Source organism: Heteronotia binoei, chromosome 10 (genome assembly GCF_032191835.1).
Source record: "Heteronotia binoei isolate CCM8104 ecotype False Entrance Well chromosome 10, APGP_CSIRO_Hbin_v1, whole genome shotgun sequence".
Lineage (NCBI taxonomy): Eukaryota > Metazoa > Chordata > Lepidosauria > Squamata > Gekkonidae > Heteronotia > Heteronotia binoei.
The window spans coordinates 43842616-43856953 of NC_083232.1; the positions used below are offsets into that span (position 1 = coordinate 43842616).

Here is a 14338-nt window from a genome sequence, read left to right on the forward strand (position 1 = left end):
TATTATTATTATTTAACATGTTATTAAATGTCCACATTAACATGAGTTAACATAAGTGACAATTAATCAGGATTTGAAAACCATCTTCAAACCCTGGTTTCAGATTGTGGATGTTTATTATGGTTATCTCATATACTTCTGTAGTATGTCTCCTGATCTTCTGTATGAAATCTCCAAAATAGCTCACAAGACAACATTATCAATAGGAAAAGGTTCAAATACAAAAATAAAATACTACTAATTTAAATGAGCACATGTACCATTATAGATTTCACCGAGACATAAATCAGCAACAAAATGTAAGGATTAAAAGCACCAAGTAAAAAGATTTAACCTAAATCAACACAACAGAAGTATCTCAGAAATGGGTCTGGGGACAGTATACCATGAACAGCCTGATACCCATTCTAAGTCCTGAGGACAGGAGCATGCAGTGAAGAGCCTCTGAGGCACATCTCAAAGCTTGGTCAAGTTTGTGTTCAGCAGTGATGCAGAATGCAGATCTAACTCTACATCATGATTATTACTAAAAAAAGCAAAGAAAGGGAAGCTCTCAGGGTTGTCCATGTATCTTAATTATGGTTACATTACATCTTTATCATGACTGAGCCTCCACTGAAACTAGTATAAGTGGTAGGCATATTCTTGATAATACAGTTTCATGTAAATTGAACGTGGATTTTAATAATACATTCATGTTTGCATTTCTAAAACCTTCAATAATGAAAAAACGCATTTTCAGTAATAAATTCATACCAGCTAAAGATTCCATACATGTTTTTATTCTATAAGAGATGAGAAGTACAAATCCTGACATGTTTCATTAAACAGTATTTAAAGAATGTAGCCGAGTGTGACAGTAAGTCCTCATATTGTGAAAGATGGTGTTATAGTATAACAGCAGCATAATAGTTTTAATGCCTGCAGAATAAAAACATTCCATGTGGCTTAACAGGATACCAGTGGTCAACACAAGTATAGTAGCGCTTCTAATTAGAAGGCATCTGGTATTTTTCTGGCATCACAAAATATTCTTTAGTATAAAATCTGTAATACTATAGGTCCCTATTTTCAAAAATGCTTTCACAGTTATATGAATCAAAAATTAAATGTAAGGTCATCAATGATGCAGTAATCTTAATGAACTAAAAAAAGTAATGCACCTTAGCAATTGCAGCCATTTCCCCCAACCTAGATATATACTCACATTTCAGCTGGATTACCTGTTAGTGCTATCAAAACAGTAACCAACCTCACTATGCTAACACTAAGCACATCATCTTGGTTCACCAAGAGGAACCAAATGCAGGACTCTGGCACAAGACCAATGCTGATTCAGAAAAGGGGGGGGGGGGGTCACTAACAAAAGCTTACTTTCATGATAACCTCTGCTAAATTGGATTGAGTGTTGTCTCCCTACAAGCAATCAACCCGCAGTTTAAGGAACTGAGCAGTAGCAGTTCTGCCTCTCAATCATTTTTGTTAATTCAAAGTTAAGACAAATCCTAGCTGCAACTAAGAATAAGCCTCTGTGGGCACAAGCCAGCCAGAACCTTCATTAATTTCACTGAGAAAGTTAAAAGCACATGCTTAAATTTTCCACTGAACTCAATGAGGCTACTTTGCCTGGATCATGCCTAGATTTAAATCTAATTTAAATGAGATTGCTTTTTACAGTGCCTGTAACTCTGATAGGGAAAAAAAAATCTGCAATTGCAAAGTGGAAATTTTATCCCGGACAGGAACACACTCCCCTTTTTGTTCCTTTGCAATGTTAAAAAAACAAAAAATGAGACATCTCCTCCTGCACCACCCCAGTAGCTATTTTTGTCTTTAGAGTGCTCAAACTTGAGCAAAATTCAATGTAAGAACCCTAGAAAACAAGGATTTATTTAACAGAAAGGTTTCTAGTCTGATAAATACTAAGAAATTCATAGAACAGTCCCAGGTGTGTTAATATTTATACAAAAAAGAGTTTCCTGTTTTTCAGAAAGACCTTTCTACAAGTCTGGTGCCATGAATTAAAATGTCATAATGGAGAATTTGCATCACCTCAATTTAATAATCCAGTAAATTACAAAAAAGACAAACAATGAAAAGAGCATCATGTAGCACAAAAGTTTTGTTTGGCTTCCTCTGGAAAGAGTTTTTAGTCTACCCATTGTCGCACCAAGAAATCCACCCGTTGAATCAAAATCATTATCCTAAAATAAAAAAGGGAAAATATTATTTGCATTGTTACTTTATTGTAAACATTTTTATGCTGCTTTCCCACCAAATCAGGGTGCCTAACATAAGAACATTAACAATTTGAGCTATTAAAATGTAAAATATAAAAATATAAAATTCAGTTAAAAACACAGATAAATAACAGTAGAAAGAGGGCCAATAACCATTATTGGGGGTATGCCAGATGAAAAAAAAAAGTCTTTGAAACAGTGACAGAGGGAGACAAACAAATCCCACTGGGAAGGAAGTTCTAAAGTTTTGGTGCCATGATGGCAAAAGCCACCTGTCTAACCTCAGGTGGTGAGAGCAACCGAAGCAGGGCTCCCAAGGATGACCAGAGTGAGCAGGTAGGTTTATATGGGAGAATGTGGTCCTTAAGGTATAAAGGGCTTTAAAGGCCAATACCAGCAACTTGAATTGAGCCCAGAAGCCAGTGGAACAAGACTGGAGTGATATGGTCGCTGTGACCCATTCCAGTCAACACTCCAGCCAGCCCCAGGACCAGGCTGGTATTTTTTACTAGCATTTTCCTATTCTGGTCTATTAAACCCACCCCCCATTTGGGATTTCTGAAAAATCCTGGAGGGGGGGGGGCGTCCAATAGACTTGAACCAAAAGGTGCCGGATATAAAAAAAAAAAAGCACACCCCTAGGCACCTAGATGCAATCATGTCAACTGCCCAGGGCATCCACAGGAGCGCTGATCATATCAGTAGGAAAATACTCAATGCCACTTGAAAACTTGTTGGATCACTTAGACTATGCAGATGGATCACCTTAATCGATCCCTCTGTGGAATCTTGGTACCCCTATAAATCTAAATGCCAGAAAGTGATCTGTCCATGATAAGGCAACCATCTTCAATGCTTCCACCTTCAGATCACCTTCTGCCAGATCAAGAGTGTGACCTGCCCAGTGTGTGTGCCCTGTTACTACCTGAGAGAAGCCCATGTGTAACTTTATTATTGCTAGCTTAATGTAGAACCAGTATAATTGATGGTTGGCAAGTATGCATAGAGTGGACCTGAGCGTTGAACCAGACCGACCCCATATTGTAACCTTTCTTAACCTGAAGTGCCTGAGTAGTAGTTAACCCTGCCCCGATGGTATCCAAAGTATTTGGGGGCTGTAGACTGAATAATGTTGTATCTCTGTACTTTCTCACACTGACACCCTTTGAAGCCGAATCGTGTGGCCTTCAGAGTAAGGAGGCAACGTCTTTGTTGATAGCACTGGTGGGAAGACAGATGTGCCTGTAACGGTGTGAATTAAAGCTTTGTGGGTTGTTTGTTTTACTATATAAAACTGGGCCAGTGCTGGCTCTCGCCATCACTGTTATCTTGTACCTTGTATCTAACAGTTCTTAGTTCTCTCTAATAAAATCCTAGCTTGGAAACTAAGTATGGGATCTGCCTGGAGTTCTTAAGTTCTGACAGCCGCTCCTGACAAAGTGGCCTCAACATAGATGTTGAATTCTCCCAAGAATACCAGCCTAGGAGTCCTCAGCACCACATCCAAAACCACCTCTACAAGCTCAAGCAGACAGACGGTTGGACAGTGGGGGAGGCAATACACTAAGAGAATCCCAGTCCTTTACTGCACTCCCACCACTAAATACACATTCTCAAACCAACAGAATGGAGGCTGCCTGGGGTGCCACACGCCCTAGGGCCAGTACTGAGTATATTAGAAACAAGAACACATAAACTTCAGTAAGGCTACATTTGAACAAAGAAAAAAAGGAAATGCACTGAGAAGAAAACACATTCTGAACTCATAAAGCAAGTGAAAATGTGGACTAAATACATACCATTTCAGCTAGCATTTTATTTTGCTGTTTAACTTCTGTTCCAATTTCAATAGAAAGCTGTAATGGGGAGGGACAGAGAATGTAACTCGCACTGCTAAACAGAATATATTATGCAAAAAACATTTGGGGAGAACGAATCACAGCTAAGAAACTTCTAAACAATGCTTCCCACCTTAAAGAATCAGCTCATAGAAAAGTATCCAAAAAAGTATTCTGTAAGAGAATCAACAGCAGCCTATACTTCAGCTTTTTCAAACAAAAATTATATTTAAAAATAACCATTTCCCTTATTTTAGTTGTATATTTACTATATTTACAGCCCACCTTTCTTGCTGAGACTCAAGGCGGATTATAAAGTATAAAATAATGCAACCCAGTAGCAGCAGGCATCCAATACACAATGCAATAAGACTAAAATTACAAAATTTAAAAACAATGCAAAAAGTATCAGATATATGACACAAACATGGACTTACAAAAGTAGAAAACAAAGTAGGAGCAAGATAACACATTATTTTATTCTATTGCCTTTACCAAAATGCCCTCATGAATGATTCCATTTAAGTACAACTCTGTTTCACAGTGTGCAAATGACAGACATATGGGAATGTGCCTCTCCCCTCATCAGGCACGCCATTCCAAGAGAAAACGAGATAGCAATAGCTTTGCTCAATTTCTAGTAACAAGTATTTTGTTTGCATTCCTCTTTTTTAGTTTCTCTTTTTACTTTAAAACCGTATCTGTGGATATTGGAGAAAAGCTTTTTTAAAATTTTATTTTATTTGATTTTTTTAGCCCGCCCATTCCGTAGAACGAGCTCAGGGCAGGTTATATCATAGAAGAAGAAGAAGAAGATGAAGATATTGGATGTATTTCCCTCCCTCCACTCCGAAGAGTCTCAGAGCGGCTCACAATCTCCTTTACCTTCCTCCCCCACAACAGACACCCTGTGAGGTGGGTGGGGCTGGAGAGAGCTCTCACAGCAGCTGCCCTTTCAAGGACAACCTCTGCCAGACCTATGGCTGACCCAAGGCCATTCCAGCAGGTGCAGGTGGAGGAGTGGGGAATCAAACCCGGTTCTCCCAGATAAGAGTCCACACACTTAACCACTACACCAAACTGGCAATCAACAGTTAAAACCAATTAAAATATGTAAGATCTAAACTTACAAACTAAACAGTGGAGGCTAAAATGACAAATTCTGCCTCATAAGCATGGCCTATTCTCCAGGTCCAACAGGTCCTAAAGCACTGAGATGAAATGAAAGGGGGGGGAGGCCATTAGCAAGTGACATCCGCTGCCTTGGTGGAAAGCCTGGCAGAAGCGACGTTATAACACAGATTCCCACCTACTTATGCTGTGCTCAGCTGACTTGAGTCCATGAGGGAGACCACTGTGCTTCACAGCTGTGGAACAGACCAAGTGGTTGGTCAGACTCTACAGTTCTATTGTGTTTGACAAAGCCCACTGTACAGTTTGATTAAAGTTCAACTATGATTATTTCCATGGCATTGAAAGAGTCTAGTTTGATAGCACAACTTTCACTGGCCAGGTTTGCTACTGACCCAGTTGACTTATAACTCCCTGGGTAATGCAACGCCAGCTCACAGTGTGCCAACGAAGCGGAGCTTCTGCTGTGTCCCAACATGCAGCATGAATCTTGATTAGCCAAAAGGGCAGCTGGACTTCAAATCCAATTAGAGGAGGAATTTGTTCCATGAATGAATGAGCTAGGCTTTTTGATGGGCAATGTTTTGCCTGAATTCAATTAAGCAGTCTGAATTTTTACTATATTGCCGCTACAATGATTGAGCAAGTATTATGTACACCAATAAATTTTAATGCTGTTGCCATAATGATATACTTACTGATTTTATGGCAGTGACTTTTGAGCGCAAGCTTTCAGTTAACCTTTCATTTTCTTCCTCATAGACACTGTATCCACTATTGGCATAGCCATAATTGCCACTAGCCGTTCCTTCACCTGAAAAGACAATCAGTTTAGGCACCAGAAATAAAGTCAGAGCATAGAGATTCTGAGAAGATAATTCCCTTTCATTTTTACTAAGCTATTAGCCACATTTAAAAGATTAAGGGAAGTATATTGTTATTCAATATAAACTCCTAGTCACATTCACAAGTAAATGTACATAATCCACCAAGTTTTTGCTCCAAGACTTTCTATCTCTGCAATCTGAAATCCATTTTTTTGCTCATAAATAGTTTAAGAACAGCTGAACAATCTGAATCTTTCCTTAAACTGTCTTGATTTTCACAATGGTAAGCATTCAAGGAAGAGGGAATAAACACTGTTCTTAAACCTGGATCCTCTTTGTCACATAGAATATATCCTTGCTCATGTATTACAATTATTTCAGAGCCTTGTGTATGTGAAGAAAGTATGCACAGCATGAATTTGTATTTCCAACACATATGCAACAGGTCCGTCCTGTCACATCACACCATTCTACCAAATCACCTCTTCCAAACAGCAGATCTCATAAAGAAAGTCTTTAGGGATTCTGCTCTGGAGTTGAAAGGTAGTTCAGGGTCTGGCTTGCCAGAGCTACTGTTTAAATTGTGTTCTCATATTACATTTCAGTTTTATTAGTCTTGCAGTTTGTGATCCACTGCTTTTGGGACACAGCTGGAAACACTGCAAAACAAGCTGATTAAGAGCAGTGTTCCCTCTAAGCTGAGTTAGCGTGAGCTAGCTCACAGATTTTTAGCATCTAGCTCACACATTTTTGTCTCAGCTCAAGAAGGATGACCCCAGAGCACGCTAATTTATGCAGTACCTCACAACTTTAATGCCAGTAGCTCACAAAGTAGAATTTTTGCTCATAAGGCTCTGCAGCTTAGAGGGAACATTGATTAAGAGCGTATACTCCAACTTAAAAAAAAAAAGAAAAGTAAAGGTAGTTTGCTGTGCAAACACCAGTCGTTTCCGACTCTGAGGTGACATCACATCAAGACGTTTTCACGGCAGACTTTTTTATGGGATGGTTTGCCATTGCCTTCCCCAGTCATTTATACTTTCCCCCAAGCAAGTCATTTACACTCCCTCCCCCCTTCCTCAGCCTCGGAAGGATGGAAGGCTGAGTCAACCTTGAGCCAGCTACCTGAACCCAGCTTAGAACATAAGAGAAGCCCTGTGGGATCAGGCCAATGGCCCATCCAGCCCAACACTCTGTGTCACACAGTGGCCCCCCCAAAAAAAACAAGTGCCATCAGGAGGTCCACCAGTGGGGCTAGAAGCCCTCCCTCTGAGTCCCACCCCAAGCACCAAGAATACAGAGCATCCCTGCTGCAGGGATCGAACTCAGGTCGTGAACAGAGCTTAGGACTGCAGTACTGCAGCTTTACTACTCTGTGCCAAGGGGCTCCTGGCTCCCTGCAACTGCTCCCCAACAAATGAGAATACTTCTAAACAGACAAGGTTGATAGAACAGACTGGGCAAGAGATCAAGAGCACAATCCATCGAAAGTTAGTCATGACTGATATCCAGAGAAACCACTGGAATTGGACTGTGTTGCAGTTGGCATGCTGTCACTGGGCCTAATTAACAACCTCCTCTTAGTGAACAGTTTCCTACTATTTGGATCAAAAGGTAAAAGGACTTAGGTGTAAAAGTGATTGGCTGTCCCAGGATAACCTGCAGGGAATTATCATTATGTCAGCTAACACTGAGATGTCATCACTCCACTCTAATCAATTCCTAATGGTGACTCGCCTTGCTTCAGTGTCACAGGTGAAACAGAGGTAGCATCCAAGTGTCGTAAGTACACTTTGCATTAGACTGCAAGGGCTGCATATTTTCAGGTCAATGTTGGTCGTCTTTTTTTAACAACTTGTCTTTAAGGTGCTTCAAAGACTAACTGGGCAATCGGCAGGAATCCACCTGCAGAACCACTTCCATAGAAGGAGCCTACTGAAATAACCCTCATGTTTCCATCAACAGTTCCCTACCACATCTTCATTTTAAGTCCTGCCCTGTGTGACCCCATCTGAGGCAAGGCTGGTGGCAGCCCTAGACATGGCTTTTTCAGTGGTGGTACTCTTTTTAATGCAGGTTTTGGACTGTTTTTATGATTTTTAAAATTCATTTATTACATTCCGTCTATAGGTCACCCTTCCTTGGAGCAGGGCTCAGGGTGGCTAACAGCACGATAAAAATATGAGATCTTAAATAATTTTGTACTATTGTTGGAATAGTTTAAAAATTACTGACTGCTTACTGAAGAAGAGTTGGATTTATACCCACACTTCAGTCGGAGTCTCAGAGCGGCTCACAGTCTCCTTCCCCTCCTCTCCCCACAACAGACACCCTATGAGGTAAGTGAGGCTGAGACAACTCTCTTGAGAACTACTCTTAAGAGAACAGCTCTGCTGAGAAGTTTTTAATCAGTACACCAAACTGGCTCTCTGTTTTATTGGCATGCTGTTTTATCCAGACTTAATTTGCTGAGAGTTGCTTCAGGGATTTCTCTGGAAAAGTGCTTAAGCCATAAGTGATATAAATTAATGCCTTTCCTGACTCCCCTTTCCAGCTGCATTCTCTACGCCTCTTGAAAAGCTGCTCCCGTGGATCAGGGGACCATCAGAAATAGGGTGAGACGCGCAGGCATAACACTGGTAGTGGATTACAGGCCCTGTCCTGTAACACATGGTGCTGACAGCTCATCCAAACCCTGCCCTGAACCTCAAAGCCATCTCCTCCTCAGGAACTATTCATGTCCCTCTCCCCTAACTTTTAGCCTCCATGCAGCAGAAAGCTTTGATGCAGCCCCACCTTAATGCAGCATGGTAGGGGGAAACGTCAGGGGTTTTTTTAGCTAGGCTCCTTCTATTCAATGGGAGGCAGCTTGGAGTACAACCTCAAAATAAAGTGACACAGGTCCAGCCTAGGCAAGAATATTCCAAGACCTAATTGCCTTTGTTGCCAGCACAGTCCTCTTATACATGCAGTATTAACTTCAGATCTTTCTCATTACCTGGTATCTTTCAATTCAAACAATACAAATTTCAGAAAGTAAAGTTTTGTTGATTGCTGAATAGCAGCACTGTGTAGTTATGTTTTGACAAGAAAAGCAAAAGCTGTGCATAATGCATTGTTTCTAAATGTGAGGTTTATAACCTACACATAAAGTGGGAAAGATCAAAAAACATTCTTTACACTTTGCTAGATTTGGGAACAGTAAAGGAAAGCAAATAACTTGAAAAAGCTGTTTTACTCTTTTGGTAAGAAAACTGAGAAGGAGCTTTGCTTATTTAAAGAAAACATCCATACAAAATCAGGAAAGAAAATTAACTAGAGGAATCTTCTCATCCAAGTAGTCACAACAAGTGAAGTGCCAAGATATTACTCATGCCACTTGTACACCAGATCACTGATTTAGTCAGCAGGTCACATACGAAAGAACCGCTTGACACAATCAAAGTCCAGGAACTATGTCTAACACAGCACTAACAGTTGCCTGCTTGACGCAACATGCAAATGATGGTCCTGTTCTTTCCGCAGAACCAGATTCCACATTTTTTTAAAAGGACAATTTTTCAATTCTCTCATTCATGTGGGAATTAAGCTGGCCAATTCCTGGTCTATACAGACAATGACTCGAAATGCTGATACAACTGAAATTACAGGATTATTTCCTAGAGTGCTCTTATGACATTGGTTCTGTAATATTAGCTCTGAACAGCTGCAAGGAAATCAGCTTCCCAGCTCTTCCCTGACTTCTGACCCACACATCCAGCACAAAGATACCCTCCCCCTCTGTCCTCAGATCCACACTGAACTGCGTGGCCTGGAAGGAGCTGTATGAAAATATCCCTCACCCCCCCTCTTCTGTAGGTCACAGAAAATTCAGAAGAGTGAAGGAAGAAAGTTTCTCTCCCTGCTGGAGATGCAGCAGGCAGTTCCTACAAACTCTTAGTTTGTGAGAAAGCAACCACCTCACATTTTCTCTCTTATGGCTAAGTTTCTGCAGAGATACAGCTACTACTTTCTGCAAAAGGAACAGTGTGAGGAAGGAAAAAAAGACCCCTTCCTTCAACTTTTTGGCACTTGCGAGAGAGGAAGAATCAATGGCAACCAAAATGTATGGCTGGCTAATATCCAAGTCAAAATACATGGCTGTCCTTGTGAATAGCTGATCAATTTTACATGGCCCACAGCAGACAGAACTTTTGAAAAAGCAGCACAGAGGAAATATGGAAGACATATAAGGAAGAAGACCGATGGAACCAAAACCCAGAAAATCGATTGTTGGCTAAGTTCAAGTGCAGACAATTTTCTGTGTGGAATTTCCTAATTTTTCTAAAGGAAAGAAAGACTTGTAAAAACATTTCAGTTTTCTACCTCAGAGTGCTAACCTGAAGTTAGCCAGCCTCTGTACATGTTTCATAACATGATCACAGTGACCACGGATCTCCCACCTGATCCATAAAATTCAACACTTAGCAAAAGAAAAGGTCAAGGTCAGATAAGGGAAGTTTCAGGATACACTCTATTTTCATTTAGTGTAGTGAAAGATTCAACTGAGCTCAGTGGCATTTACTCCTAAATCAGACTAGGATCAAGTTTCTTGTAAGACCATTATGGATACTACACATCTGTTTCCCAAAATACTCATGGTTGCCAGAGCATGTTATCTGCCCATGTGACGAAGTGTATGTAGACCTTGTTATATAATTTGAAGTAACTTCAGTGTCTGCTACTTAATTTCTGTATCAACCTCGCTGGATCATCTCCTGCTCTTTGCTGTCCTTTTCAAGTGCAGCACCCTTCATATGAAATAACTCTTCACCAGGCTCTTCACCTGATGTTGCACCTGTTGAGTTTCCAATGTCAGTTAAAAGTATATTTACTTGCTCAGGCCTTTTGTTGAGTCATTATTAATTGATTTTATCATCTTTGATTAGGATGTTTGCTTTCTGTATTTTTTTTAAATAACCAGGTACATATGAATTGGTTTTATTTGGCTTTATTTCTCTTCTATCCTGCTTTAATTTTTTTAAATGCTGCTTACTGTTATGCAATATATATTTCAATTTGTTTATTACTGTTATTTATCTGTTGTGGGAATGGGATTGGTTCTTTTATAATATTGTTTTTGTTGGCTTATTGGTTTCAGCTGCCCTGAAGGCCTCAGAGAAAAGATGTCGGGTAGATATTTATCAAATTAATCTGTCTCCTGCACCAGAGACATTGGTACTTTCTTTTTAATAATACATGTGGAAACTGGTTTAACTAGCCTGTTAGGAAACTTGTCTGCAAGGAACAGCACCAAAAATCCTGGGGTAAACAGTGTTAAAACAGCAGTACAAATAGTCTTGGAATACAAAATGTACATGCTCGGCTTCCCAGAGGATGAAAAAAGTAGATGGTATACCAAGTAAAGCAGACTTTATGTCTATGGCTTCTATCCTACCAAAAATATCTGCTGATGGAAAGATTTCTGTCAACAGAGTGAAACTTTTTCACCTCTACACTCCTGCGGGAGCTCAAAACATTCCCCAAAATGCTGTTCTTGGGGGACAGGGAACAACATAAAGGAGGAACTGCAAGGGAGAACCAGGAAGGAAATCAGTCCTCCTTCCGTCCCCAGATATCTGTCTGATCCAACCCTGTATATTTTAAACAGATCTTCTCTAACATTGTTTATTGTCAAAGTCCAATTCCAAAACAAAACAACCAGTGATTATTGATCCAGAAAGTCTTACTTGACTTCTAGTCAACAGCATGATATAACATTCACACAGCCAGTCTTGGTAACTGAATTTGTTTTCAAAACTTGGTTAATACAATCCATGCAGCAATTACCGTAATTGCTTTGTTCTATCTTAATATTTTTTTATAGTTTTATGAAGCTGTATAACAAGAAAAGGTAAAAAACAAAGGTTGTTCACGTAAGGAAACTATTAGTAGAAGAATTACAGAAATGCAAACACATATAGGGATTTATCATTTGGTAGCTCTATATGCTGCTCTTCCAGGTGCTTTGTGACATCAGCAACAAGTAGGTCTTTCCTGGTTCTGTGGTGACTTTTGCTATGACAGTGGTCTTTTCATTTTGATTCTGTTGTTGTGCTATGGATCTGCTAGCATTTTATTTATTTGTGAAGTTAACTGCATATTGTGTTTAGTTGATCATTAGCCACTTTGATAGTCCTCAGACAGGCAAGTGAGGAAAAACACTTTCATTATAAATAATTAAATAAATATTTACACGTTAACACCAAAGATTGTTTCAATCATTTGGCCATCTTGTGATGAAGCTTAACGAAAAGGACTGCTGTCTTAACGGGGGCCTGGAAACATTAGAATTCTTTCAATATAAGTAATAAAGGAGTACCAGTTTTATTTACAACACATCTGATTTGACTTGTTCCTCATGAATTTCATACACATGTACCAAAATCTATTTTCCTTTTCAGAATGTGTTTGTGGCATGCTGGTGCCATAATGTGCTTGATACTTGGTTTTTATGGTGCAGTCAGGGCTGTGGCTCAGTGGTAGTACAGCATCTGCTTGGCATGAAGAAGATCCCAGGTTCAATCCCTGGCATCTTCTGTTGAAAGGGCCATACCGTAGGTGATGTGAGACCTCTGCCTGAGGCCCTGGAAAGCCACTGCCAGCCTGAGTAGATAACATTGACCTTAGCGGGCATTGATCTAATTCAGTATGGCAGCTTTATAGTGATCTGTGGGCACAGACATGTGTGATTTTAACTTCTATTTTGGTTCCATGCAAAAATTATAAGGATCCACAGAAATCCTTGTATGTATATGCATTTTTTTCTTTTTTTTGCACCATGCAAGCTACTGCAAAGTTCAGAATCCACACACACACACCCCCTCCGGTACTGCTGTCCATGTGATGTAATTTGACAGTGAATTTTGGGAGACTTCATATAGAAATCACAAGGATCCACACCATGGGTACACGTTTTCACAACATGAAGCACTATTTCTACGTTTTTATGGCAGTGTTCACCAATAAGCATATGTTTTGCAATATGGTGGTACTTCTACTGTTGTTAAATGTTGACAGTTGTCAAACTGCTCCTAGACTTTTATTCAGGATAGAAAATCATACCAATACCTGAGGACCCAAATTTTTCCCCAATTCTCTCCCAACAAAAGTTTACACAACTAAAGGAGCACGTTATTACACTATACCAATTGCCACAGCCTCCGATGCAGGGCGGAAGAAAGAAGTCTTGTCTCAACACGGCCCCTACCTCGACCGTACTAAGACCTTTTACAGGCTCCTTTCAAAAGATTTCTACTATCGCCGGCAGAGTGATCATTCATATCCTGTCCGAGTTCAGCCGGGAGAGCACAAACGTGGCAAGATGGGAGAGGGTCTGGTCCCTGACAACGAACCGCGGCCTTGGCAACAGGCCTTTTCCCTTGCGGTGCCTGCGCCGGCTTCCCGCATCCCTACCGGCCCCGCATCCCCAGCTCGCCCCACTTACTCAGCCCGGCCCGCCTCATCGCTGCGGTCCCTGAGCTGCCCCCTCTGAGCGCGAGAGAGGAGAGGAGAAGGGAGGGGGGTGTCTGATGAAACCTCTTCCAGCGACACCCGGCCAGAGAAGGGGAGCCCGCTAAGAACTCTGCCGGCGCCTAGCAGCGCCCCACAAACGCCACGACATCACTCCGCCTGCGCACTGCCTTCTGGGAGGCGTAGTTCTGGTTTCGATTTCGCACGGTCCTCTGGGTAGCGTAGTCCCTCACGAAAAGAACTTGATCGTCGGGTTTTCTGGGTAGTGTTGTTCGGAAGCACGGCTGGCGGCTTCTTACGTTGGAAGTATTGGTTTCATATAGAATTCGAACTAGGGATGTTTAGTTGTGGGGTGTAGTAGACCCGCGATTCGCTGTCTAAAAACCAATAAGTAAAAGCACTTTTTTTTAAAAAAAATGTTATTTATTTTAATCTCTCCCCACCCCTTTCTAAGCATCTGGATTTATTATTCAACATTTATATGCGCCCCCTTGCCCATATTATTCAACATCTATATGCGCCCCCTTGCCCAGATTGCCTGAGGTTTTGGACTGGGTTGTCATGGGGAGGGAAGGTGGCTCAGTGGTAGAGCATCTGCTTGGGAAGCAGAAGGTCCCAGGTTCAATCCCTGGCATCTCCAAAAAAGGGTCCAGGCAAATAGGTGTGAAAAACCTCAGCTTGAGACCCTGGAGAGCCGCTGCCAGTCTGAGTAGACAATACTGACTTTGATGGACCAAGGGTCTGATTCAGTATAAGGCAGCTTCGTATGTCCATATGACCCCTGAATAAT

The 14338-nt window shown here is 40.9% G+C and overlaps 1 protein-coding gene across 1 annotated transcript; it reads right to left on the reverse strand.

Moving 5' to 3' along the window:
• Positions 1 to 762: 762 nt before the first annotated feature.
• BET1 (Bet1 golgi vesicular membrane trafficking protein) lies at positions 763 to 13754 on the reverse strand. Its single transcript, XM_060248511.1, has 4 exons — positions 13523 to 13754; positions 5908 to 6023; positions 4040 to 4096; positions 763 to 2204 (listed from the first exon to the last, which is right to left on the reverse strand). The coding sequence occupies exons 1-4, from the start codon at positions 13539 to 13541 to the stop codon at positions 2049 to 2051; spliced, it is 348 nt and encodes a 115-aa protein (XP_060104494.1). The 5' UTR covers positions 13542 to 13754; the 3' UTR covers positions 763 to 2048.
• Between the last annotated feature and the right edge of the window lie 584 nt (positions 13755 to 14338).

Bases quoted from the DNA above. Each gene is read 5' to 3' on its own strand.
- BET1 (XM_060248511.1), bottom strand. The intron at 4,097-5,907 runs GTAAGTATATCA...TCCCCATTACAG, and splicing joins AAGTCACTGCCATAAAATCA to CTTTCTATTGAAATTGGAAC. The intron at 2,205-4,039 runs GTATGTATTTAG...TTTTTATTTTAG, and splicing joins ATAAAATGCTAGCTGAAATG to GATAATGATTTTGATTCAAC.